Source organism: Pelmatolapia mariae, linkage group LG8 (assembly GCF_036321145.2).
Source record: "Pelmatolapia mariae isolate MD_Pm_ZW linkage group LG8, Pm_UMD_F_2, whole genome shotgun sequence".
Lineage (NCBI taxonomy): Eukaryota > Metazoa > Chordata > Actinopteri > Cichliformes > Cichlidae > Pelmatolapia > Pelmatolapia mariae.
In genome coordinates, this window is record NC_086234.1 from 12640911 (window position 1) to 12668172 (window position 27262).

The following is a 27262-nucleotide window of genomic DNA, read 5'->3' on the forward strand; positions in this document are numbered from 1 at the left end:
AATTTGGGGGGGTTACATCAGGAAAGGGCATCTGGTGTTTAAAAAAAAAAGTCTGCCAAATCAGATATTGACACTATGGCATCAACTGAGATGCCATGCCATTTTTTTGTGTATCTCTCTGCCTATAAAATGACCAGCTTTATCACACTTTTGTACTTGGTAATGTTCTGGTGGCTGCTCTTTGAAATTAAAAAAAAATAAAATAAATAAAATCTAGCATTCACAAACTAACTGTCCAAAGCTTTGCTGCTCCCCAGCTCTACTGCTGATATCGTCCAATATTTGCAGGTTTGCAGTTTTATGTACAGGGCTAGAGATCAGTGAATTAGCTAAAGACCCCTATTCTGATATTTGTGTGTACATTCTGCATATAGCATAATGCGTGTATAATATTTGGTTACTTTTTCTTTTTTTTTTCAATCTGAAAGGTGTTCTGCCGGTATGTGGAATCGGCACAGTTTGCATGTTCATGTTTTCAGGTTATTGACACAGCTGCAGTTATATATTTAGCAAAGCAAGACAATTCAATGAAGTGCTCAGTAGGAGCTGTCTTGTCACTTGTTAAAATTAGCGGGATACTCAAAAGTTAAAGATCTAGGATTGCACACAGTGCCAGCAACACATTCATTCCAAGCAGTTTATTTTTTATGATTGGGGTTTGAATAATAAAATAATAGACTTTTTATCCTGGTGGTGGGTAGGGATTGTTTATGGTTAAGTCGTTAATAAAAAAAATAAGAAATTGACATGCAAAACTGATTAAATACTGTCTGCTTCACGTTACAAACTGATTGTCTCCAGTTTCGAATTTTAAAGTTTCACGTGGTGTAGATGTTTCAGATTTTGAATTGAATTTTCAAAACTTTGTTTTTGGTCGGACTGCAGCAATAACGCATCTTGAATGTTTCATTTTATACGAACTCGATATGGTGATCAGATGAACCATACAGACTACACAAACCTGTCTTTTACGTATGACGTTAATGACGTGAGCAGCACGCAGCATAACACTACTACTATTAAAAAATAATAATAATTTGAATGTATTAAAAATCGCGCGTAATCTCGCGAGAAACGTAGCAGAGCTTCCGGTTGCGTAGTCAACTTCCTCATTTCGCGCATGTAAGCGTGATTGTAGGTCACTGTTGGTCCACCTGCGTTGAGTTATTGCATCACAGTGAGTTTATAAAGATGTTGCTTCTGTCAAACAGGATAAAGTTTTGCTCTTTAGCGTTTACAGCCGCACGTCTGTACAGCAGCGGCCCAGCAGCAGCGAACAAAAACCCGCTGGTGTACTTTGACATTGCCGCTGACAACGAGCCTCTTGGCAGAGTTACCTTCGAGGTGAGTAGGTTAAAAATAAGTGTTGGCACTGCTTGTATTAGTTTGCATTTTAATGTTTCAGTTCGATGTCCTTAGCGGACAGTCGCTGATTTACTTTCCCCAGACTTAAAAATTAAAAAAAAAAATGCCTTCAGGCTGCTTCTTTTTCTTTTGCAGCTCAATGCAGAAGTCGTGCCCAAAACTGCAGGTAACTGATGTTCTCTTCCTCCTTAAACACCAGACAAGCTGGAACGAGTATCTGATCTACTCTAAGAAAAGATGATGGTGTGCCTGAACTTGACTAAGTTTAACTTCACACACCAAATGTGTGTGAATCGACAGGTTGTCACTTTGATTATGTTAGAACAGTTTTTTTTCACTTTCTGCCAAAGCTTGCCTATTTGGTTTGTAAATCAGAAGAAACATTCTTAGAGAATAACAAAGTGTTGTCGCAATAGAAGATAAAAGATTGTTATTCACTTTTTTTTATGTTAAAACCTGAAAAACAGGAGATTACCACATTTAAACTAGAACCACAAATTTAAAAGGTGAGACTCATGATCATCAAAAAGGCTGCAAATTTTATTCTGTTCTGTTGAGCAGTTTGTGGCATTCTTACACTGTTACAGGCACACTTTTTCATCTTTTAGGAAGATTTCATTTGAAATATTTCAGGGTTGCTAATAAATATCGAAAAGACTAAGAAAAAATAACTCTGCTGTATAGGATTTTGCTTGTGCTTTATTCTAACGTAACTGTTCTGTCTACTGTGTGGATTCAAACATAAGAAGGCAGACACTGACATGAAGGCTCTCTTGCAGAAAACTTCCGAGCGCTGTGCACAGGAGAGCATGGCTTTGGTTATAAAGGTTCAATTTTCCACAGAGTGATCCCTCAGTTTATGTGCCAGGTAGGCTTTAATGTTTCTCTACTTTTGTTTTCCTGTGTCCTATGATGGTCCAATTACAGTCACATGTTTTGTGTTTTCAGGGTGGAGACTTCACGAACCACAATGGAACTGGAGGAAAATCGATCTATGGAAGGAAGTTTCCCGACGAGAACTTCCAGCTGAAGCACACTGGGCCAGGCAAGTATTTACATCATTTCAGTTTTTCCTTTGGAACCAAAAGGAGGATGGGGTTGTACAAAACCAAATACACTCTTACAGGTTATGATGCATTGCATCTAATATAATGCATACACAGCACAATGTGATATACTACACATGATGGTACAATCTCAGGCTACAGTGTTTGTGACTGATGTTTTGCTGGTGGTAAATGGAGTAAATTGTAATTTTCCAGAGCAAAAATGAGATGGGCCATGACCAGATTAAATATGCATGCATCTCAAGTTAAATTTAGCAATTCTGTAAATATTATGGGTACTGTGATTGTTATTTTTTTGTATCAATTTACTGGAAAATTACCCAATGCTGTCCTCCATTGTAATTTGGTATTGTCACATTTGTCTTCTGCCACCAGGTGGCAACATTTAAATGGTGGATTTTCTAACGGTGATATTTGAGTGTGCTATATAATATAATATAATATGTTGTGTAGACGTGTGGCTTAAGTGAAAATACGTACTTTAATGAATGAATTTGTTCAATTGTAAGGTATCTTGTCCATGGCTAATGCTGGACCAAACACCAACGGATCCCAGTTCTTCATCTGCACAGCTAAAACAGAATGGTACGTACAGATAAACATCATAAAATGTAGGAGATGAAGCTAGTGAAGTTCTTTTTCATCAGTCTGTGGCTCCACCTAATAAAATGTGAGTCAGTCAGACTCAGTAGGTGCTTCGTGGATCATGTCATTATCCAGGGCAGCTATATTAAAATAAACGTCTTCTTCATTTAGGCTGGATGGCAAGCATGTTGTCTTTGGCAGCGTGGAGGAGGGAATGGATGTAGTCAAGAGAGTGGAGTCTTACGGTTCACGGACTGGGCGAACCTCCAAGAAGATCACTATCACAGACTGTGGACAGCTCGACTAGACTCCGTGTGGACGTGTTCGTAGTCTCATCTCCTGCTGTAATTTCAATAAATGCAAGAGTGAAAGAGGGTCTTTCTTCAGTCAGCGAACAGGGCGCTATCTCTGTTTGCTGACAGTAGATCATTTCAGAACATTTTTTGTTTAGGTTTTTGTGCTTAAATGCTGTATTACTTCAGGTAATGGCCAACACACATGTGTTTGCTTTAAATGTGAACTTGATGCATCAAAAATAATGAATGATCCTAATATGTGACAAAGCTCTGTGAATTTAGCAATATAAACTTGAACTAATTTCGCGAAAAGGGGCATTCATTTTGTAAAAACAAAACCCTTTTCTAAACATGTGGTTTTTAGCAAAGATGTCAAAAAATAAAAAAAATTCCTTAAAAATAAAATTTTGCACATCAGCAAACTGGCTGAAATAAAACTATTTGTAGCAGTAGTGCCTACCTTTTATTGGAGATGTTGGAAAAATATTCTTTCTGAACTATCCTGAGAAGTTCAGAAACAGGTACAATCTGTATTTGTATATGTAGAAAAAATACAATGAGGTACAAAGAGAGGAGCTATGGTATTGTATGAAGAAATAAACAGTGGCAGAAAGTGTATGTGGGCAACAAAATGAGTGAGCTGTGATAGGAATGACAGATGAGTTTAACGTGAAGTTAGGATTACCTTCACTTTAAACTACATTGATCTCTTGTATATAGTGGTGATGGACAGCCTGACAGATGTCAGACATGAGTTTCGGTGGACTGATGTTCACAGAGTGTGGAAATGTGGAGTTGTTAGGCAGGAGGAAAAGAGGAAGAACACACAGGCTTGGTGTGACAAAAGAGGATGCAAAGGATGGATGGAGGCAGATGATTTTATTTTTTTAATTATAAGATTACCTGCGATTGTATTTGATGATACTGAAGCCATATCTCATTAAGTTATTCTCTGTAGTCCCCCCTCATGATATGTGCTTACATCCTTACTTGAGATGTAGAGATGAGATCAGAAACCGATCACGTTTAAATAAATTTTAATGCAAATATTTCAATAGAGAAGCATCTATCTCATGGGTTATACAAATGAAGGCACATTAAATTTAACACAGTTTACAAGTTAAAGGGTATTTCTGTTCCATACTCATTTATTAGCAAGTCCAGTGAAAAATACCCTGAAAAGCACCACTCACATGCAACCCTTCACTTAAACCTCTATCACTGTTTGTTACATTCACTTTTTTTTTTACTGTCACATGTTATATACTACATTATGACCATAAGCACTTTGGCGAGTCTTTTAGCACTGGGTGCCAAAATACAGTTGCTGTAAATTACTATTAGAAAAGTTTCTACACTTCATATTTATTTAAAACTTTGGACCGACAAACTACCTGACGAGTGTTTTCACCATAAACTGTAGCACGTAGTATAAAAGAACTTAATGTTAGTTGACTAATATATTCCTTCACAAAGAGTAATATTCAACAAAATAGTATGGCTTAAAACATATATTAGAAAAATGATGTACCCACCAATACTAATAATACAGAGGACAAGGCAGATATACATTATTACTGCATAACCATCTTGGCAAAGACTTGCATATTTTATACAAAAACATTGTAAGTTATTTCTGAAATATACACACATGTAAAAGAACCTCTATATGAAAGCTGTTCCAAGAAGTTGCTCACAAGTGAAGAAAGTGAAGTTTCTTAATTCACAGTTGGCTCAAAGTTCAGACTTCAAATGAATATTCACATAATGAAAACCGAGTAGCTTACAAGAACCCAGCAAACACAAAGTACTCATCTCCACTGATACTACTGAAACCAGAGTCCGAGGGTATTTCATGAAAGCGTGAGATGCATTACTGCACTATAGATGTTGTAGCTTTAGTAACTAAAATATAGCTGTCGTAGCTATGTGTGTTTCATGAAGCTTTGGAGCAGTGTGTTAGGCAAACTGAATGTGTTATTGCACTCGGCGGCAGTAGTAGCCAAGGACTTTGCATTTTTCACACAGGTGTTGCGGATGCTCTTTACTCTGGTCAGACACATCCAACCCATCCGGCTTCTCCAGAGGTCTCTGGAACAAAGAAACCGGAAATTAATGACCTGCGTCTACAGAAATTGCCAATTATTCCTAGGTCCAAGAAAGACATGAGAAACAGACAAGCTATGCCATTTGTAAGCTTATATAAGGATAAGATAGAGGTATCTGCAGCTAATGTATCCAAAATTTGAACAGTTCACCTTTTAGGTGAACTGTTCTTTTAAAGTCAGTCCTGGCCTCAATGGGCACGCTACAAAAAAGTGGATTTGATTGCATAGATTGAATACATGTAAAGATTTGATGTGCAAGACCAAGGAGCTGTCCCAGTCTCCTGATGCCCTGTGTTCTGATGCATTACCTGCTTGTGAGGGTAAACGTTGATGTGGCACTTGATACATTCTTGTCCCATGTTGGCCCAGGAGTTCCCGCTCATCCACTTCCTCTTGCATTTTGGACATTTATACTCTCCAAAACACCTCTTTTTTCCCTGATAAGGGGTCAGGCCCTCGCCTTTGGGTCGAGCCTGAAAAGAAGAAAAATTATACATGCCTATCACCACTTTTAACGGGGGAAGACCTATGCAGTGACCTATTTTGTTTCTTTGCATGGCAGCCAGTTCAAAGCTTCATGTAATTAGAACACATCCTGATAGCAGAACTGTTGGTGGTCAGGAGAATTTATGGAGAGGGTTTTTTTTTTCAGCAATGGGATGATTATGTTTTGTCAAATCATTTGCGTTGGTGCTTTAACAATCCTAAAAGGACTGACTTATATTACAAAGTAATCTAATCAAAGGAAACTTATTTTAGAGGGATAGTGTAGGAAATTACAAGACTCTTGGTTCTATGAAAGCAAACAGAAAAGTTTCAGTGGTTAATTCCAAAGATGTTAGATGATATTGTATGTTGTAATTTATTTGCTGGACACAAAAAGAGTCTCAGCTTTCCCATTAGAAATGAACTCCCTCCCTCCAGCTGTGTTCCCAGGAGACTGTAAAGGAGGCCCTAGCCTGCGGAGGGACCAATTGGAGAGGGCTTACTTCTATAGGACAAATACCTTAGGCTATCAGTCATCCCTCCCAGCTGGCCACAATCCTCCAATCAGAACACAAAGATCTTAGCAGGGAGGAAATAAAACCCAGATGAACTCTGCACTGGTGTAACATGACAAAATTCTAAGCCCATCACCGAAAAGAAAAAAGAAAATCCTCTCGACAAGACTGGTTTGAATTAAAAGCATCTTGGATGAAAAGTAGGGCAAGTCAAAATTAAGACCGAATCAGGCCTGAATCCACAACAACAGAGAAGTTCACATAATGCTTTGCTTTTATTTCACTGCAGAAACATATGTCAGGTTCAAAGCTTCTCACTGATCATTTCCAATTTTATTCATTTCCAGTCCTTAATCTGTGAAACAAAACAGGTTGTGAAGTTCCATCAGCCAAATCTCTAACTGCTAAATCCACTGTGAATCATTTTGAAGCATGTGTTTGCCTCATTCGGCCACCAAGGGGCACTGTGGGAGATCGCTTTTGATGCTTGCCCTTGTTCTCAAGCATACAGAGACAGCAGACAGATTATCGTTTTCCTGAAGAAGGAAACAGCTTTCACTCTTCAAAACAAGCAAAACAAACTCTACCTAAAGTCTGGAGCCCACAGGGCAGCGAGGGGCACTGCACACGCTGTAGTTTCCACTGCCCTGATCAAAGATGTCACACTGACAGCCAACAAATGAAAACACACTTTTGACCTGGAAGTGAATGGACACTCTCGATGGAAAGCAGGAAAGATTGACTGAATCCATCAGATCAGTGGGCCATTTTCGCATACATATAACACTGTATATACACACATCAGACTGAACTCTCTTAGTAAGACTTTATTCTTTGTTGTAATTTCTTTAAGTAGTTCTCCAGGCTATTTGAAGGACATTCAAAGCTCTTCTTTAGATGTTGGCTGCCTTTTGCTCTGTTCTCTGTGAAGATGATCCCACACTGCTTCAATAATGTTAAGGTCTGGGCTCTGGGGAGGCCAATCCATGACTTACATGACTTACACTGTGTTTTTTTCTATCTAGATATGCTTTTACTTTATTGGTAGCGTGTTTGGGATCACTGTCATCCTCAAGAATGAAGCTGCTGACAAACAGATGCTTTCCAGATGGCTTTGCATGGTGGATAAATCTTTGAAACTACGTTTCTGCGCTCTTCATTTCATCAGTTTTGACACAATCTCCAACACCACTGACTGAAATACAGCCCAAAACCAGAGTCTCCACCATGTTTTATAGATTACTGTTGACACTCACTGTTCCACCTCCTCCTTACATACTGATGATGTTTTGAATCAGACATTTCAAATTTAAATTAGATTAGATTTTCAGTCCAGTTCTTGTGTAATTTGGCATATCTCAGCCTTTTCCGCCTGTTTCCCTTCCTTAAGAATGGCTTCTTGACAGCCCCCCTCCCACTGAGACCATTACTGATGAGGCTTAAGATTTTCAGTAAAAAGCCTGTACACAGTTGTGTCCATGTGTAAATAGTACGTGTAATTAAGTTACGCCTTCTTATGCCTTTCATTTCATTTAGGCAGCATTTTTCCAGCAGTTACAAGCCATTTGAAGCAATTCCCTTTGAAGCAGTTCCTGATATAGCACACAGCAGAAGCTATCTTCTCCTTCTGCTGTGTGTTATATCAGAAGAACAATGTCACAAGTTGTCACATTTTCTCCCTGAAATGTATAACCTGTTCTATTCTCTCACTGGTGATTGTCCATGTTAATGTCCAACCTGAGTGAGGTCAAAATCTGCATTCCTGATATGTAGAAAAGTTAAAGACTGCAGCAATACTAATATCAGCTAAGGCAGCTGGGGTTGGTCTTTGTTTGCAGAGGTTACTTTACTTCCATTGCCGGTGTTTTTTTAAGACTTGGTCAAGCGCAGTTTCTGAGAACAATTTTCATTCAATTCAATTTTCTTTGTCATACACAGAAAATAAAACACATAGAAACAAACAGCAGGCCTAAAACCCCAAAACTTGTTTGATGATCCTTTCAGTCTGAAACCACATGTGAGAAACTCTTTTAAGATAAATAAGTTGTGAAATTCATTTATTATGTGTATTACAACATATTCAGTTTCACAGCCAATACTTATGTTGTCTTATTTAAATTAGCCCCAGACTGCATAGAGGGATGTAAAGCCAGATTTGTAGGCTGCAGCAGATAAGCTTGGCCCAGATCCTTGTAGCCTGGTGAGAGAGACCCAGGAGGTGGCTGCCTCCCTCTGCCATCATCTGGAAACCATCAGGATAAACAATGGACTACTCCAAATTCCCCCCTCCCCCCTCTCCATTCGCCAGTCCCTCATTCACTCTCCCCTACTCCCATACCCCCACGAGAGAATTCATCCTGGAGAACTCAGCACAGCTAAGCCTACTGGATACCATGTGGTCAATTACTCCACACTAACAAACCCACCACACTCTGTCCCTCGCTGGGTTTAATTTGTGTCAGACCCCCACAGCATCCATGGAGAAGTCCAGCTGTTAAGCAAAGCAAAACAACACAATCATGCCTGGGCTGACCACCGCAGCAAAAGGTCGCCTGTGTTTTAAAGACTCTTGTGCTGATTTAAGAGATAGTTTTCATTATCTTGTGAAATCAACTCTCCAGGAGGGTTAAGAGCAACAAATGCCTCAATTCCCACGAGCCCCAAAGAGAGACTATTAAAACAGCTGCATTTTTAAGAGGACAAATTTGATGGCAGCAGTAAACCAAAATTCAACTGATTACAGCTTCTCAAATATGACGATGTGCTGCTTTTTAGCTTTATATGATTATCAAACAAATATGTAGGGCTTTAGCAGCATTCGTCAAACAAAACTAATTAGAAGACATCATCTTAGGCTGGATTCTAGTTTGTTGAGCAGCTGCTTATTTTAAAAGTGAACAAATAACATTACGACGTGCCTACTTTTAAACCTGAGCAACTTTTACAAGGCTGTCTTTTTCACCATAGTGCATATTTTAAAAACTGAAACAAATGTTCCAATTCATAAATAATCAGCACATCTGAGTAAGTTTGGATGCCCTAGGGGTTCACAGCTGTTATGAAGAAATAAAGAAATAATAATTTAACATCTGATACATCAGCTGTATTCCAGCTAAATAAAAAAAAGGATAAAAACTCTCCATATAACAAACAAATATGCCACATTCTTTTGCAAACCTAGTGGCGTGCCTACCACTTAAAATATAGGATGTCGACTTCTGTACTGTTCTCTGAAGAATTGCTCTAACTTGCTTTGACTCGTTTTGAATAGATGAAGCTGTTTGGTTCGTGCGCTGCTGCTTTCACTGTGTCATAGGTCCTCAACTCAAAACTTCTATTCTCATCCCGAGTAATAAAGTTTTTCTAGCAGCTTCACCACAACCGTGGGCTCAAACCACAGAGCAGTGATTCGAGGAAATAAGATATCAGTCTCTTCCTGGCCAGTAGATGCTGACTTATGTCTTACACAATGGTGTTTCCTCTTTTCCAGAGCAAATCAAGGCCAAATGTTCCACTTACGGAAACATCAAGATGTCAAAAGATTCTTTTATGCAGATACAGCCCGAAGCTGTGATCTTTCTGCAAAGCTTTTCTACAAATGTTGCACATTTGAAACACAGAGTGGATGAACTTTTCTTTAATCCAACATGAATATGATTAGATACAAACATCTGGAGGCCAAAGAGCAGATGATTGGTTCTGTATTTTCCGACATAGTTCTGTAGAGTTTTAATCAATCAGACCCAGTGTTGAAAGCACACAGAGCAAGGAGAATGATTATCACACAGACATATGGACATTTTACTTCTATGCATCTTTCTCAAATGCAGGAGTCTGGGGGGACCAAGCACTTTGATTGGTCCAGAGTCTGACTGAGCTCCACTGAACTATAGGTATTATGTTTCTCAAAAGACTGAATGACAGGAACAGGTGGTGGGTTGGAACAGCAAAATATGTCCAATTTCAGTTCAATATGTGTTTGAGTAACATTTAGGAAAATATTAAAAACATGGAACCATAATAAAAGTGATCTCTACAACATTTTTCCTATATGTGTTCCTCAGCCTTGAGCCGACGACACTCTTTATCATATGAAGGCTATCTATCCTGAATTCCAGGGTTTCCCCTATCTTTTGCATCATCCTCAGCAGATGTTTAACCAGAAGTGCCAGGCAGGATATTGTGTGTAGATAAGACAGTTATCACCAGTGAAAACAAAAAGGACCACAGCAACAGTAATCAGACAGGGTTACATGAGATTGTCCAGTTCAGCGTCGTTCCACAGCATTCCACCTGAATGCAGGTACTTTATCCAGCCCAAAACAAATCTGATAATCACTTAATTTCAGTCAATTAAAAACTTTGTAAATATTGAGATCATCCTCCTGTAATGTCATTTTATAGTCAAATTACATTTCTCAGAAGTACCAAATACAGTTGAATACTGTTTTATGTTTAAACTTTTGGTTTTTTGATAAATGCATCATTGCCAAGAGTAAGATCAGAATGCTGACTGGCCTGTATGCCTGTATGCAAAAATATAGATCTACATCTAGCTAAAAGACTTTAAACACAAGCAAACAGCTGGACTGTGTTGATCCAAAAATAAAAATAAAACATCTGTCTATCATTATCTTGCATGATAATTATTAACACTGTGTATCTTGTCTTACATCTAAAAATAGAAAGTGCAAACACAACAAATTAACATTATGTTAAATGTTAAATGCTGGACTTTTAAGTGGCGCAGCACAGACTAAAAAGACTGAGAATTAAAAATATGTTTATGTTCAAAGGCCAATGATCAGATCAAGAAGTTTCTTTTGTAATCTCTGCAACTAATTTTCAAAGCAGACTTTTCCCCTCCATTCAAGTGTGATTAAACTGTAACAGTAAAGACCTACATGCACTTCCTATGTTACCCACAAGTTTGCAAAAACGGATGCAGTCATCTCTGTGTAGCTAGAGTCCGATCGCCACTGCCCTGCACTGACAGAAAGGCGAGAGAGACAGAGATGACTCCAGCCAAGCAGCACTGTGCGAACAATACAGCCTGACTTCCTGACCTTTGGTTCCATAGCCCCTCTGCAGAAACAATGCTCTCCTTATTTATCACAGGCCCTTCCCACCACGCACCCATTTACTGTCAGCACTCTGTCACTTGTGTACTTTCTTTACTGTAAGCAGGTCGAGCTACTTAACTGGGATGAGGACATAAAAATGTGACCCTAGGTTAAAGGGAAAAACCACGTACACCCTCGATGAGTACCTGTCATTTGCTTGGAAATGTGAATCTTAAAGACAATATAGTATGAAGGATTTTTAACTTTTTTTTAACTATTTTTCTGCGATCCTAAGACATCAAAAGCATACTAAAAGCAAACTAAACTTCAGTTGGCTAAAAATGTCTCAGATTCCAACCAGCGAGAACAAAAAGCAGTTTGTTGATTAGGCACAGCTTCAGACGAACGTTCATCAGAACTTCAACTGAAGAGACCTTTTGTCATGGCGACAGCTCCGTAATCATCGCTTTGGATCTGAAATATTAGCAACACATGATAAAATCTGACATCATCTTTCTAAAGCAGAGCAAGAGTGGCAAAAAGCCAGGAGCAAAAATGGTTTCCAGATTTTGCATAATTTAAAGAGTATAGCTATAAAGCAGAATCGTAAATATCTCTGACAATTCCTTTGACGTTTCAATCGTCTCATGAAGCAAGTAACCCAACGCTCCACAGTGCTGTCAGCAGGATGTTAACTATTGAAATGCCAAATGGCAGCATTAGCATTTTCTCTTATACCTTTAACTTTTTATTTTTTTTTATTACCTGCCATGCATTTGTCGTATAATTTTAGACTTCATGTTCCAGAAAATGCTTTTAAGGCTTCAGGCACAGACTTCCTGTGTGGATCCTTCTCTCATCTTACTGAGCCATGACATCCTTTGATTCCTATCCACTGCAGCTCCACAAAATGTTCCCTGTCTCCTAGCGTCAGACTCAGCCTAAAGACTTACTCACAATACACCAAGGTACAAACAGATAATCACAACTTACAGATGAAGACTGTGACGCAGCTTATCTCATAAAAATTCTAAACCTCAAGTTGTGTAAAGCACAACGGCGCAATGGTTACTGCTGTTTCTTTAGAGCTCCACTAGTAGCCTGTTGTGTTAAGTTTCTACATTTACCCACTTTCACTGGTTGCTACAACTTCGTCCACAGTCCAAACACATTCCTGATTTGTATTTGTGGATCTGATAATGTATAGTTATCTTAATTTCTGTGTTAGCCCATGCTTTTTGCCCACTGTCAGCTAGTAAAGGCTCCAGACCCATTGCTATCCGGTTTTAAAGAAGTGCTTGTCAAGGAGTGGGCTTTTTGTGTTCAATGTTGGATAAAATCACAAGTGAAAAGTTAGAACTAAGTTTTCATATAGAACATCTAAGAAACATCAAAGCTTGTGAGATGATTGAGTCAGAAGCTTGTAGAGGACCAATAGCATAACAGGAAGGGTTGTCAATATTTCTGCCAAGTGTCTGTGGCTTTAAAGTGTGTGATTAGGACCTTCTTTGATACACTTGGATGAAGATGTGATTCATGACACCAAAGAAAAATACAGAATATACACCTACTTTTCATAGCAATTGGCAGGTGTTCACAGATGTGAATGTGCGAAGAGCTATAAGGTCACTGCACATATGTTGTCAGCATTCCTTACATTCCTATATGGGCTGTAGTCTGTGCTAGAGTACACTAATCTACCATGTGTTGGCAGAGTCAAGACTTTAGGAGAGAATGATCAAAATTGAGGGAGAAAAAGAGATTCCTACTCATTGTTTTTGAGTGAAAGAATGGTTTGGAGAATGTGTTTATTCCTTATATGTTAAGAAATAGATAAGAAGTTTGATACCACTCTCACATCAAAAAATGTAGGTCATCTGGAATGATAGCTTAACTTAGCTTAGCATAAAAAGAGCAACGATTGGGGTAGGGGAGAATCACTAGATTTCCTACCAGCTCCTCTAAAGCATAGTAATGCTATCTACAATGTTTGATTTTTGCAAAAAGCATAAAACCAGTAATTATAAGCAGTTGTGTTCTTTTTGACATAGCTAAGCTGGCTCTCCCCATTTCCCGTCTTTATGCTAACACTGGCTCACAGTCTAATAGTATTTCTATGCTACTAGCTTTACAGACATAAGGCTAGCAGCATTCCCACTCACAAGAAAGCAAATGGGTTTAAGCACACCTAACAGGTATTTGTCACACAGTTTAAAAAAAAGGCTACCTTGTGTTATTAATAACATGCTTTAAATGTTTTATCTAATTAACTGTGATTTAGCATCGGTTAGCATAGTCTTGGTTCAGTGCAAAATCTCAGCCCAAAATCTTGGTAGCTGTTAAAAGGTGATCACATTGGGTTTACTATTTAATTAACTTTAACCTGCTTATAACTACTTCAAATCAACTTTTAACCCATTTTCATTTTTTCATGCTGTTTGTGCTTGAGGGTCTGCTGTTGCTCTCCTCATACTGGACTTTCCATGCACATGGAAAGGTGGGAAACTCCCAGAACGGAGCCAAATATGATTTGCTGCAAATGGAATAGCAATCTTCTTTTGACTTTTTCTGACCAAACTGCTATTGTTATATGTCACCCCCAAAAAGAGATTGATATTCTTAAAAATATGTTTAACTTGGCTTTTCTGATAGATGGAACTTGACAAACACTGAAATAAGTGAAACTGATCACCCAGTATTATAGTCTGTGGTATTATAAAAGGAGGTTGCTGCTTTCAGATTTTGCAAAAGAAAGCAATTTCTACTTTTTTAAAAAAAGCTACCTAATCACTAGCTATGTTTGGAGAGGGATATCCTGTGTGGCATGGTATGACAAGATATCTATCTATATATTGCTAGACAGAGAGTGTGTGTGTGTGATCCAGTTGGATAAGCAGAAAAAAGGATGGATGGGTGGATGGATATATAGATACATTTGATTAGTAAAAGTTGACCTGCTATTTTAAATTCAAGTTTTTGCTTCTTTGTTTCTTGGACACATCCTGTCCATCAGTCATTTTATCATTTCCATTACACCTAACAAATGTCAAGCATTTCCTTCAGAACATGATCAATGGGGAACCACAGCTGCACATAAAGCACTGGTAATATTTCTTTCATGTTTGGAGTGGAGGTCGTGCCTAGTTCCACAGAAAAACCTATCATCTTTCATTAAGGCCAGCACCGAGATCCAATCTGGCATCTGCTGCTCATTACCAACCTGTGGTGGTACACCTAATTCAAATATGTGCTGAGGACTGTATTTCACACTAAAAAAAAAAAAAGAGAATAATACAAACATAATACTCTAACTTGGAATGTAGAGTTTAAATTGAGTGCAGTACAATTGTGAAAGAATACCTAGAAATGTGACGAAGAAACTGGATGTGATTTGTTGGATTTGTCATCACATTTACTTTACAAATGTATTATTCATGCAGCACTTCACATGTGTTTGATAGACAGCTCAAATGAGCCACATATTGTGCAGCTGTTTGATGTAAAGTGTCACTGTGTGTCTCACCTGAGGGCAGTCTTTGATGTAGTGTCCTTTGTTGAAACAAAGGTGGCATAGGTAGTTGGGTGGCGGCCTTTTGCTGGGTTTCCGTGTCTCAGGAGACAGGGAAAGGTCTGAGAAATGGTCTGCCAGTGAGCTCAGGCCATCCACAATATTGTTGAGAGATCCATAAGGTGAAGTCCTCTTGTAGAAATTATTGTTCAAGCTCTGTCAGAGAAAAGCAACGCCCCCCACCCAAACAAATCACAATTATTTTTCCGTTGATACGCGCTCTTAACTATGTCTACAATATGTCCGAAACTCATAATTAATGCCCAACATGACTTCCAAATGGCCATGGTAGTGTATTCAAATAGCTTCAAAATCAATCAAAACACAGAAATACTCAACTATCAGGGGTAAAAACTGTAAGATTTCTACTTTGGAGTTAGCAGATTTTGGCTTTTTTGTTTGACAGATGATTGTCATCAGTTCATCAGTTTCAGCTCTACACAAGAGTGTTTGCCATATCCCCAAAACACAGATAGTTACAGAAGGTTATTGTTGTGACTCTGCTATAAAAGAACATTTCACAGGGTCTGTCAGTCCATCACCCTGATTGATTCTCCTGTTTGTCTCCCTGTCAGTAGCCAACCTTATTTGATTTCTGCAGATGTGCAGTCCTTACTGTGTGAACCAATAGTGTCCATTTCCTCGTTAGAACAAAATGCCTTTGTCATGCATTCTTACAAATGGTTCTTCTGGCACGACATAATCAGCATCATTGTGCTTCTAGAGGAGATGGGTGCTATGGCACTGCAGGGCCAACCAACATGAAGAACAGCCTGCAGACACTGTTTACTCTGAAGGCATCACACAATAACGAATTGTGATCAGATGCACATGTGCTTTAGAGCAGTGAGATCTTATGCAAAAGACAGCAAACCACTAGATATCTTGGCATGCGTGAAGTTAAAGCACACATGCCAGATATGTGGAAATGTCTCATGTCTCAAGTAAAAACTTGTGGATTTAGATGTCAATGTTTAAAGAAAACATCACAAAGTACTCAGTTTGCTTTTTTTATATATATATATATATTCCTTATTCCTTTCTTCAATTAGTCAGTAGTTTATTAAGCACTGAATTAACACTGTATACTGCTCTAACCATGCAGAGGCCAAGGGGCTGGGGGGGCTAACTCTAACATTTTTGAAATCTTGTGAGAGGTCTTTCTCAACCTACCATTCCCCGGTCTGGCTGACACCAGAACAGTCTGAACACACTCAGGCACTATATCTGGGTACAAAACGCATATTCATATGCTACCCAGTCACCGCAGGGCAACCCAAATGAAGGCATGCAGGTGAGGTTTGCAGTATGGGCAGCAAAGTAACCAAGGCTGAAATATCTGAGTGGAACATTCAGGGAGAGACTTGCAGCAAATAAATAAATAAATAAAAAATAAAATTAAAGATAAAGATTTAATCCAGATACGGAGATAATAACCTGCCATCGCAACTTAATGATTGAGACAGCATCACATGCGTTCTACCTCACTGCTCAGATGGAAGAAGTTGTTGAGATAGTTGGAGCTCAGATCAGCTGCGCTGCGCTTGGAGGTGCTCACGTCCAGAAGAGAGGAGTCCGACTCGACTTTGAAGCCGTCAAAAGCGCTACTCGGCGTGTCTTGTAAGGACATGTAGACCCAGCTGAGAAGCTGCGCGGGCTGGTACACACCAGTCTCTACGGCAGACATCATGGTGTCTTCTGGAGGTCTGCGCCTCTCCTCTTAAAACAGCACCGTCAGAACCGCCGGTTTCTCTGGACAACCCAACTTCTTCCAGTCATCCCCCTGCAGCACCTGACTGGGCGTAATCTCTGCGTGTGTTCACCTGGGGGAAGCCCTGGGAGGAGGACTCCACTAACAGGAGAGAAGTCACGGGAGGGGCTCAGTGTAAGTTTGAAATGGAAAGGCTGACTGGCAGCTGGAGGACTGGAGCAGCAAACAGGCAAGGACTCTGCGTTGCGTCACAGAGAATAGGAGGGCCAACATGAGTTTGCATCTCTTTCTGATTACCTTCGCTGGCATCTGTATTAAGAAGGGAACTTCTCTGTACTTGTTTCATCGTCTAAATATAACGCAAGTGATGATGATAATTAAAAAAAAAAGCCACATTAAACTTCTTATATGAGATTTCACATATTTACAGAAGTGCTTTTGTTTAATATCTAAACTTCATGTCGGGTTTTCAATTCCTTCACTCGTGAGAGTGTCGATAAACTTCTTCATGTTTACTATAATTAATGATTTTCATATATAAAACGCACACAAAATTGCTTTGGTGTCAGCTCAAAGTGGATTTGAGCTGATGAAAAGCCCAGTGGATTATAATGAGGAAGTGGGCTGCTGCCATCTAGTGCTTCATACTGACTAATTCAGTAAGAAAGCTAAAATGTCGTGCTAAAACATGTAATAACCCCATGACTTGTAAAATAGTGGGGTTTTTATTGCCCACGCGTGGTTTTTTTTTTTTTATGTGTTTAACCATTCATTTTTGGAGGCTCAAAAATAATCTAAATTACGATCCAAATGAAAGTCCTGGGGATGTCCTACCCGCTATGATTCATGCGTTTTTAAATAACAATTTGTATTATACAAGAGGTCATGTGGCCCAAAGACATGAAAATAGAAATTAAAAAAGTAAACAAGTGTGATGTGGAAGTTTGGGGCATTTGCAGTGCATACACAGAAAACCCCTGTTTGCATAGATACACAGGTTTCATGGGGGGGTAGATTCATTATAAAACACTTTTAATGTTTTGTTATTAAGTTACAAATCATCTTTTGGTTTTTGTCCCTGTATGGAAGCAACTTTAATCAATTAAAGCCAAACAATGTTCCAGTGCTCAGTGTGGAGAGAATGACACATCACAGCCCTCTGACTCAACAGTGGTCTCTATCTCCAGCGGTAACAACAAGCAAAGCAAAGGTTATTACTGCTAGCACGGAAACTAGGACCCACCCACATTCAGGCTGGACTCTCTGGCTTGGCTCTTCCTGGATCTGACGCCCGCATCTGCCAAGTAAGTAACTCTAATCTATAGTTTTTTCCACTGCAATATATTTAAAATAAATATTTCTTTACGTTGCAATAAACAACAGCGAGGAACTTGCAGAAATTTAGCGGCTCATTTTGGCTGTTGACTTATTTCTGTTTCGTTTAGCTTCGCCTGATCAAACAAACAGCCGTTTAATGGTGACGTTACCAGATAGCAACTAGCAATTAACTTTCTGCTTTGGGGACGTCACAGCGGCACGCTAGCGCTTGTAAAATGTATGTAAGGATTTAAAATAAATATTTTATCAGTCGCCCAGGCCGGATGCTACATGCTAAAGCAGTAACTCGGTTTGAAAGTGTTGTGTAACGTTAACGGACGGCTGGGTCGTTTCTGCTCTTCTGCGTCAGAGCACACGGTTAAATCACTTTATGCTTCTTACCATCACGAACGGGCCAAGGTTTTTATTATTATGCGTTTATTATTGAACAGTAAAATCATAGCTGGTTAGTTGAGAAAATGCAGGCCTGTGATGCTCTCACGCAGACTTGAGTGTAAGGACTTTGGTTTTACTGCTTTTGACGTTAAAAGAGCCTTTCGACGTTCAAAGTCAGTTCAGCTGCCACCGTGTGAAACATGTACTACACATAAAACAGTTAGTTGTTTTTAATTACTGTAGGAATTTATGTGAGTCCCCCCCCCCCCCCCCCCCCCCCGCTTACGTATTTTTTCTGTTGTCTAAGTGTCAACTGGTGGTATTTACTACGAGTGCCCGTGCCATTGTTTCAAAATACTGAGAAAATAAAACCTGAAAAGCAAGGGAGTGTCAACAACCAAATGTTTTCCAAGAACTCATTTGTAACACACCCTCGGTCTTTCTGTTCAAACTAAAATCAGTAATTTCGAAAAATCGTCTTTTGTTTGGCTGTCGTTAACTTTTTAAGTTGTGTTTACGCAATTTTTCTTGCAAAATACACATGCATTCGTTTTTAAGGAAGAGCTGTGTCTTCTACCGACACCCAATTTTTTTTCGAACATGTAAATTGTAAACAGAAAATCATTTAGGAAAAATAGAACAAAAAAAAACTACAGTATTGTTTGTTTAGTTTTCATATCTGAAAAGGTGGTGGGAAAAAGTGCACACTTATTTAAAATCACCTTTCTCCAGAAGTTAGCTATTATTATTTTTCCAGCTTCCTTATTAATATAAACATCAGTGACAAAGATAAATACATTCCTAATTACGCAGAATTTATTGACTATGTGAAACACAAAATGTTACAATTTCTTCATTTTATAAGCTACACATCAAAGACCTCCAATTTCTACAATTTTGATTGCAAAATATGAACAGATAAGGAATAAAAACTTAATAAATAGGTACATTCATTGAAATTCAAGCATTTTTGTCTTCGTTATAACTCATGGAAATCATATCTTTAGATATCTTTTTGAACTGTATGGACATTGCTTCAACTTCACACTCAAACTGTTTGATAGTTTCACTTCACAAACACAAACCCAAAATATTTTCCTGCTGGTATGCACAATGACAGTTTTGAAGTTACAGAAAGCATGCTTTGCATATATCTTAGCAGTTCATTATCTTTTGCCCTGAACAAAATTTGTTCTGTTTAGAATTTCTTTGACATGCAGACTATAAGATTCAGGTATTAAACCACCCACCTTTCACTTAGCAGATGACCCGCTTTACCCGATTTTTTTCTAATCTGCTTTGTCCAAATAACATTATTACTTATTAAGATTTGGCAACTGTTGCTTGTTTGCATTATTGAGGGTTTATATTATAGTGTTTTCTGAGAATGGGGAAGCAAACGTTGCACAGTTTTATAAACAGTGAACACATTCCAATGTCATTATCATATGACAGGGATATGGGTCAGTGGAAGTGGTGAGAGACATTTAAACAATTTCCTATTGTCTTGGGGAAAATGTTTGTTTTGTTTCTGCTCTATATGAGATTTAACGAGCCCATTCAGTAAACATTCTTTAGACAAAAACATAAATTCCCTGAAAAAGTTTTACATAAAAAACAAATATTTACACAGTGATAGTCTCCAGCTTTATTTCACCTCCAGGTTTTGAAGATGAGCTACCCAGGATACCCTCCTCAGTCTGGAGGATACCCACAACAGGCGGGAGGCTACCCGCCTCAACCAGGGGCATATCCTCCCCAAGCAGGTGGCTATCCACCAGCAGCAGGTGGCTACCCTCCTGCAGCAGGTGGCTACCCCCCTGCAGCAGGTGGCTACCCACCTGCAGGAGGAGGCTTCCCCCCACAGGCAGGCGGATACCCACCCCAGGCAGGTGGTTACCCACCAGCAGCAGGGGGTTATCCACCCCAGGGGGGTGGTTACCCTGCTCCAGCTGGAGGCTTCCCTCCCCAAGCTGGTGGATACCCTGCTCAGCCTGGAGCAGGAGGCTATCCATCCATGCCTCCAGGAGGTGAGGCTCCAAGAAGAAGGCATGAAAGATTACATTTGTGAGGTACTATTCTTTCTTTAAGCCAATATTTTCTTTCAGGTGGAGGCTGGGGTGCAGCACCAGGTGGCTATGGAGCGGTATGTAAATTCTTATCTCACTCTTCACCTCTTACGTGTCAACTCGCTAATACTATATGGACTGGCTCAGGCTAAATCTCATTTGCTTAAGTTTCCTTATCTTTACCATTCCTATCTGAACCTTATTTGGTTAATATGCATTTGTCACCATGTACTTAGCTGTCCTTCATTTGCAGCCAGGAGGAGCTCCGCAGGGATATCCAGGAGGACCTTCCCCAGGCCAACCCATGCCAGGTTACCCAGGAGCACCTGCCACTAACCCTTCAATGCCTGGATATGGAAGTGGGGGTCCCTCCAACCCTCAGGCCCCTGCCATACCTGTAAGATGTGGCAGGTGCATGCTGTGGTATTTAACACAAATAGAATTACCACAGCATACACACTTGTTACTGTGTTGAATTTTATCATGTCAGATATATGTATAATTTATTTATATATGTGTTTATTATTTCTTATGCTTTTTAGAGAGGGTACAGGGGTTCTATTAAAGACTTTCCAGGGGCTGATCCATTGAAGGATGTTGAAGTCCTTCGAAAGGCAATGAAGGGTTTTGGTCAGTAAAATATGCATTTGAGTATGCTAAACCCATCAGATATAATATTGTTTCACATCCATTAGCAGTTCATTTGCTCCTTCTCTTTTTACACATCATAAATTGATTCTAACAAAATAACATCTTGACAGGCACCGATGAAAATGCCATTATTGAACTTCTGGGAAATCGTTCAAACAAGCAGAGGGTTCCATTGATAGCAGCTTATAAAACTACTTATGGAAAGGTACTTTCATAAATAATAATGCTTTTGTGACAGTTTTATCTTAGCTGACTTTGCACTCAGATGTTTCTGTTTTTCTGCTCAGGATTTAAACAAGGATCTGAAGTCTGAGCTAACTGGAAACTTTGAAAATCTGGCTCTTGCCATGCTGAAGACTCCAGCACAATTTGATGCATCTGAACTCAGAGAAGCTATAAAGGTTGGAAGCTCATGCGGTTGTCTCAGTAAATGGTTTCAGTTTTGGTTTCCCTGCCCAAACCACAATATATCGCTCATCAGGCATTAGGAAAATAAGTGAATGTGAAATGACTGGCTACAAATTAATGTTGATCGCATTCGCTATGCTTTTCTGTAATTGTTTTAGGGTGCAGGAACTGATGAGGCTTGTCTCATTGAGATTTTGTCATCACGCTCCAATTCAGAGATTCAGGAAATTGCCAGAATCTACAAAGCTGGTGAGTTTTGATGTTGGCTTTTCTACTTTTTATTCAAATTCTTGTTGGAAGACATTATTAAGACCTGTTTTTTTATTTTTTATTAATATAAGGATATATTTTGCTTTAAGCTGAGCAGGCTTATTTGATCAACAGGTAAATAATGAATTCTGAAAAAGTCAGTGTCTGAAATGTCCTATGCAAATATTATGGAAATGAATCTATTTTCCTAAAAAGCCCCTCCTTCCTTTCAGAGTACGGGAAGAGCCTGGAGGATTCTATCAGCGGTGACACGTCTGGACACTTTCGCAGACTCCTGGTGTCTCTCTGTCAGGTAGCATCAGCACATTTTGCTGGACTTACAAAGAGCTTTCTCATAAAGTGAAGTTCTGACCTAACTTCTGCACTGTGCCACATAATGTTTTTCTACTCTCAATGCCACTTCCTTCTATTCTCTCTAGGGAAATCGTGATGAAAGGCCAAATGTTGACATCTCTTTGGCCAAACAGGATGCTCAGGTACTGGCTTAAAAATGGCTTCGTGTCCTCAACGCTCTCTGAAAGCAAATGCAAGCCATAATTATCCTTCTCCTTCTTTCCTCAGAAACTGTATGCTGCAGGAGAAAATAAGGTGGGAACTGATGAGTCTCAGTTTAATGCCATCCTGTGTGCTCGCAGCAAGCCTCACCTTAGGGCAGGTGTGTAGCTCAGGAAGTTTACTATTTTGTTTTCAGTGTCATAACTAGAATCGCTTTAGCACATATGCTTTTAAACCTTTAAAGAATTACATTGTAACTGTCATGCTTGTGTATCTTGTCTTTGAATAGTCTTTCAGGAGTACCAGCATATGTGCGGGAAGGACATTGAGAAGAGCATCTGCAGGGAAATGTCTGGCAATCTTGAGTCTGGCATGGTGGCTGTGGGTACGTTCTTTGGATCTCTTTTTTCCAAGCCCGGACCAAACTGAAGCAACTTTCCAAAGACATGCAAAAGCATTAAGTATATATTAAAGCCACTGGTTGAGGTTGTTCTGCAAGACTTTCCTGTAAATACTATGCAGGTGCAATACAGGCAGCTGTTTGACCTAAATACACGATTGAAATCAAATGGTGGCAGAACAGACTGAAGACTAGACATTTGTTTTTATGGGGCAATTAGAAACTGCTTTAAAAATCTGTTATATGTCATCAAACACTTCTTGAAGGCTTTGTAGAATTAACTGAGTTATATTTCTAGCACTATATTAAAGGTAGATAAAGCCACTGTGACAGGTTGGACATCAGGGTGACTTAAACTGAGGAACCGGACATGACACCCTCATTCACTGGTGACTTTCATCATAAGTGTTGAAAGTGCTGATTGGTACCATAAGCTCTACAAGCAAGCTTTTGTATGTAGCATCTGAAACATGTACTTACATTTCTAGGTAGGCAAACATCAGGGATCTACACCAAGCTAAACTTGACAGACCTGACACGTTGCAGCATTTAAACAGTGCTCAGTTGGTATTGTGGAGCCCAAAGTGTGCCTTGAAAATGTCCTCCACAGCATTACACCCAATCACTAGCCTGAACCGTTTATACAAGGAACAACTAGTCCACGCTTTCATGTTATTTACCCTAAATTCAGACCCTGCCATTCAAATGCTGCAGCAGAAATCGAGACTCAGACATGAGCCTGCACAAACTGTAGCCTTAGTTTCCTGTTCTTAGCTGACGGGAATGGTCTTCTGCTGCTGTAGACCTGTAGATGCTGTAGATCTCATGTTGTTTGTGCTCTGTAGCCGGTGAGTGAAATGTTGTACAAAAAGGTTTTGTTTTCGATTACTGAATGAATGTGGTTATTAACCTAAATATAATCTAGCACAGAAAATCAAGTACATTTTGGGAATATGCAATATTCTGACTGTAGAAATAAGCTTGTGACAATAGTTGCTGCATTCATTAAAAATAACCAAGCTAGTAAAACCACAAATTGGGTCAGTTACACAACCTTATTTGCAGACACAATATAAACTAAATATGTACAGAAGTGTCTCATGTTCCATCCATTCAATTTTCATGGTCTTTTCTTTTTAAGCGTGCTATGTCTTCTTGGTTTATATGTACAATTACAGCGACTAACAGCATTCTCTGCTCCTTTATTTATCTTTCATTTGACTTTTTTCAGTGAAGTGCATCAAGAACACCCCCGCTTACTTTGCCGAGAGGCTCAACAAGGCCATGAAGGTACATCTGTTGTCTGTCATCCCTCGGATAATTAGTTTAGTGCTCTGATTTTGTGAAGAGAGAATGGAGAAGACATAAACGAGGTATTACATTGTGCTCACAGGGAGCAGGGACAAAGGACAGAACCCTCATCCGTATCATGGTGTCCCGCTCCGAGGTAGATATGTTGGACATCAGGCAGGAGTATCTGAAGACCTACGGAAAATCACTGTACACTGACATCTCAGTAAGTCCCACTGTTTTTGTCATTTTGACGATCAAAGCTTAATCACTGTGTGCTTGTTATGTGATGCATTTTCTCTGCATTTCTCAGGGTGATACCTCTGGGGATTACAAGAAGCTGCTGTTGAAGCTGTGTGGAGGTAGTGACTAAAAAGCACCAAGACTCCAAAGGAGCGTGTCTCTGAAACAATGTTATATGACCTTATATCCCGTGTGATGCATGCATTTAGTGCCATTTTTCTTATTATTACATCAAATCAACATATATATTTTTTATTCTCTTAAATTACATAGTTTTTGCTACTGTATTGCATTTATTCATATTTTAAAGGTGCATTAATATTATTCTTTTTACACAAAAGGTCGAGTGGTAGCCAACAAGATATGCGTGTGCCTGAAATTAACTAAATTACTGCAATGACTATATTACACAATGATATTTAAAATGTACTTTAGTTTGTAGGAAACCTATTTTGGGGTAACAGTAGAACTTCACAAAGTAAAAAGGAAGGAAGATCTGAAAAAGAGCTAGTGTGCCATGTGACTAATTTTTGCAATCCATATAGAAAGAAATATTTACTACAGCGCTTTGTGAATGTATTGCCAAGCATCTCAACTGTGTGTACCTACTTACAAAGGTATGTTATTATTGTATATGCATATGATTATATCCCAATCAATCAATCATTCTCTGAATGTAAGAAATAATATTTGCATCTCTTCTGTAATGGGTGTTTGTTTTAGTTAACTGAAATTTAACTCTTGCTTCCAAGTCTATGCAAATTAGCTTATTGCCAATTATCATTTATTTGCCTTTCCCTCAGTGCTGAAACGCCAAAGCCTAAAGACAGATCATATTGTGCCGTTCGAGTAAGCCTGTGGACCTACGCAATTATTTACTTTTGTTTTGTCTAGCAAACATTCGATAATCTTAGTTGTATAGCTACAGGAAGTTATCCATATTCTGTTTCTCAATATTTTGTTTAGTCTTTCAACAGTGTCCTTTGCTGATTTGTATGCTTTACTGCCAGTAGAGGGCTCTTAGTTCACACAAACTATCTCACCTCTGTAGAATTGATCTGCTTGAACTGACTTTTGCTTTCAACTGAGTATTTCCTGCACTAACTACTTTGCTTTGTAACATAATAATTGTCAAAATTCAGTGGATGCCTTAAGAAAAAAAAAGGAAAAACAACCACTTTTCATTTCAATAAAAAAAAATTTGGCACATTTTCTTTGTGAAATGGGATTGTGTGTTTTGCATGAAAAATGACTGCGTGTGGATTTTGTGCTCTAAGCAGATGCACAATGAGCGATTTGCATGTCAAAGCCAGTCTCATTTGCACCACCTGGGTCTGTATTACAGCGAGTGGGTAAGCCCCCTCCACCTCTGAGCATCATGAGCGGCAGCCTCTTGTCAAAAGGTGTGAATAATGTGGCTTACATAAGTTCTGTTTGTGCGTGCGTGTTTGCTGTATAATCTGAGAAGGGGAGAGAAAAACGTTCAGGTGTGCTTTGAAGCTCAAGTGATATGGAGCGGAGCTTCATAGAGCTTTTCTCAAGGCTATAAATAGTGTCCATATTGGAGACACGGGTGTCCTAAAGTCGTCTTTCTGTTTGTTCAGTGGCCTCGAAGTGCAGCCTCAGAGGGGATGTGTTCGTGAGACAAATGGCTTCTTTGCGAGCTTCGCTTCTTGTACACTTTCTAACTTTTCATATACACCCGAAATGAAAACAGTCCACCAGCCTGAGGACAAAGAATGATAAATATTTGATGTTGGCATTTGTGTATTTTCTCTCTAGCTAAGACTTTGCACTGATATCTCGTGAAAGATATAGGTCAAAGTGAAATCACACAGGGGAGAGAGGAGGGCTTCCATTTGGCTCGCTTTTACTTTAAGAGGAGAACAGAACACTTCCGTGATCCTGATTTCTAGACAAAGTGCTTTAATTATTAACTTGTAGATGTGATGGCATAGTGGATGATGCACTCTTTATGGAGCTTGGGACACAAAGATGTCTGTCCACGTCACTGGGCCAAGTGGAAGGTGCAATAGCTGTGAAGAGCAGCCTGAACTAGGCCTTAGCCTGGGGATTTTTTTTCTTAAATTACTTGTAATGAAATTTTAAGATCTTCTCTTAAAACTTGTAACATCACAAAACAAAGGTCTCAATAAAGGTTTATTTCAGACGCAGTAAATCTGCAGTTCATCACCAGCCTTTTAATACTATCATATAGACAATCAGTATGAGTAAGTATTGAGCAATTTTTTTTTTATTTGCAGTGGATTTTCTCCAGCCATCCAGTGAGGGTTGTGCAGCTAAGTGACATTTGGTTGCCAGGGACCTAATCCTGCTTTAAACTTCATGAGTGCATATAAGCAAATTACAAACCCGAGGATTAGATGAACAACACATAATGAGATGTAGCAGCATATATCACTATCCAGCATGCAGAGTGGCAGCCTGTGGGGCTTGAGGCTCTTCCTCTGATTTTTGACAGAGTGAGAAAATAAATCCTGTCCAACCGTATGCTTTTATTTGTGTGTCAGGAGGAGCAATATACCAGAAGACAGCGTAGAACTCTATAAATTGCTCCCACTTAATGTTAAAAGCAAATGCAAGAGTTCAGTGTTTTGAATCTGTTTTATGCTTTTAGGAATTTACATAATTCCTAAACATTGCAACTTGTTTTCTCGGTAAGCGGTGAATAGATTTTGCTGCAGGGGAAAGAAATTAGTGCAGTTGTTACATAATTGTTAAAGCTGTTTCGAATTTAAGAGGGGAAATGTATAGGCACGCTGTGTACCACGTTAAGCTTTAGCAAGCTCTAGCTAAGAGTGAAAATCCTCATAAAGGGAATACGCTCTAGCTCTATGTTACAGAGTACTAGCAATTATCATAAACAAACTTTAAGTAGATTTCCACACATCTCCAGTTAGCTGGGAACACATATAGATATAGACATATAATCTTACAT

General features: G+C 39.1%; 3 protein-coding genes across 3 annotated transcripts; 2 read left to right on the top strand and 1 right to left on the bottom strand.

Moving 5' to 3' along the window:
* The first annotated feature begins 1095 nt into the window (after window positions 1–1095).
* Window positions 1096–3593, top strand: LOC134633822 (peptidyl-prolyl cis-trans isomerase A-like). Its single transcript, XM_063482896.1, has 6 exons — window positions 1096–1344; window positions 1501–1531; window positions 2145–2233; window positions 2314–2410; window positions 2942–3017; window positions 3189–3593. Exons 1-6 carry the CDS (start codon window positions 1192–1194, stop codon window positions 3322–3324), a joined length of 582 nt encoding a protein of 193 aa, XP_063338966.1. The 5' UTR covers window positions 1096–1191; the 3' UTR covers window positions 3325–3593.
* LOC134633821 (zinc finger CCHC domain-containing protein 24-like) lies at window positions 3455–16977 on the bottom strand. The gene is made up of 4 exons (XM_063482894.1): window positions 16537–16977; window positions 15009–15209; window positions 5730–5894; window positions 3455–5404 (listed from the first exon to the last, which is right to left on the bottom strand). Exons 1-4 carry the CDS (start codon window positions 16741–16743, stop codon window positions 5291–5293), a joined length of 687 nt encoding a protein of 228 aa, XP_063338964.1. The 5' UTR covers window positions 16744–16977; the 3' UTR covers window positions 3455–5290.
* Window positions 16978–17943: 966 nt separating this feature from the next.
* On the top strand, window positions 17944–25512 carry anxa11b (annexin A11b). Its single transcript, XM_063482902.1, has 15 exons — window positions 17944–18068; window positions 20141–20507; window positions 20586–20623; window positions 20800–20943; window positions 21089–21176; window positions 21308–21402; window positions 21485–21598; window positions 21764–21854; window positions 22088–22167; window positions 22295–22351; window positions 22437–22530; window positions 22660–22755; window positions 24002–24060; window positions 24164–24286; window positions 24374–25512. Exons 2-15 carry the CDS (start codon window positions 20150–20152, stop codon window positions 24431–24433), a joined length of 1497 nt encoding a protein of 498 aa, XP_063338972.1. The 5' UTR covers window positions 17944–18068; window positions 20141–20149; the 3' UTR covers window positions 24434–25512.
* Window positions 25513–27262: the final 1750 nt, after the last annotated feature.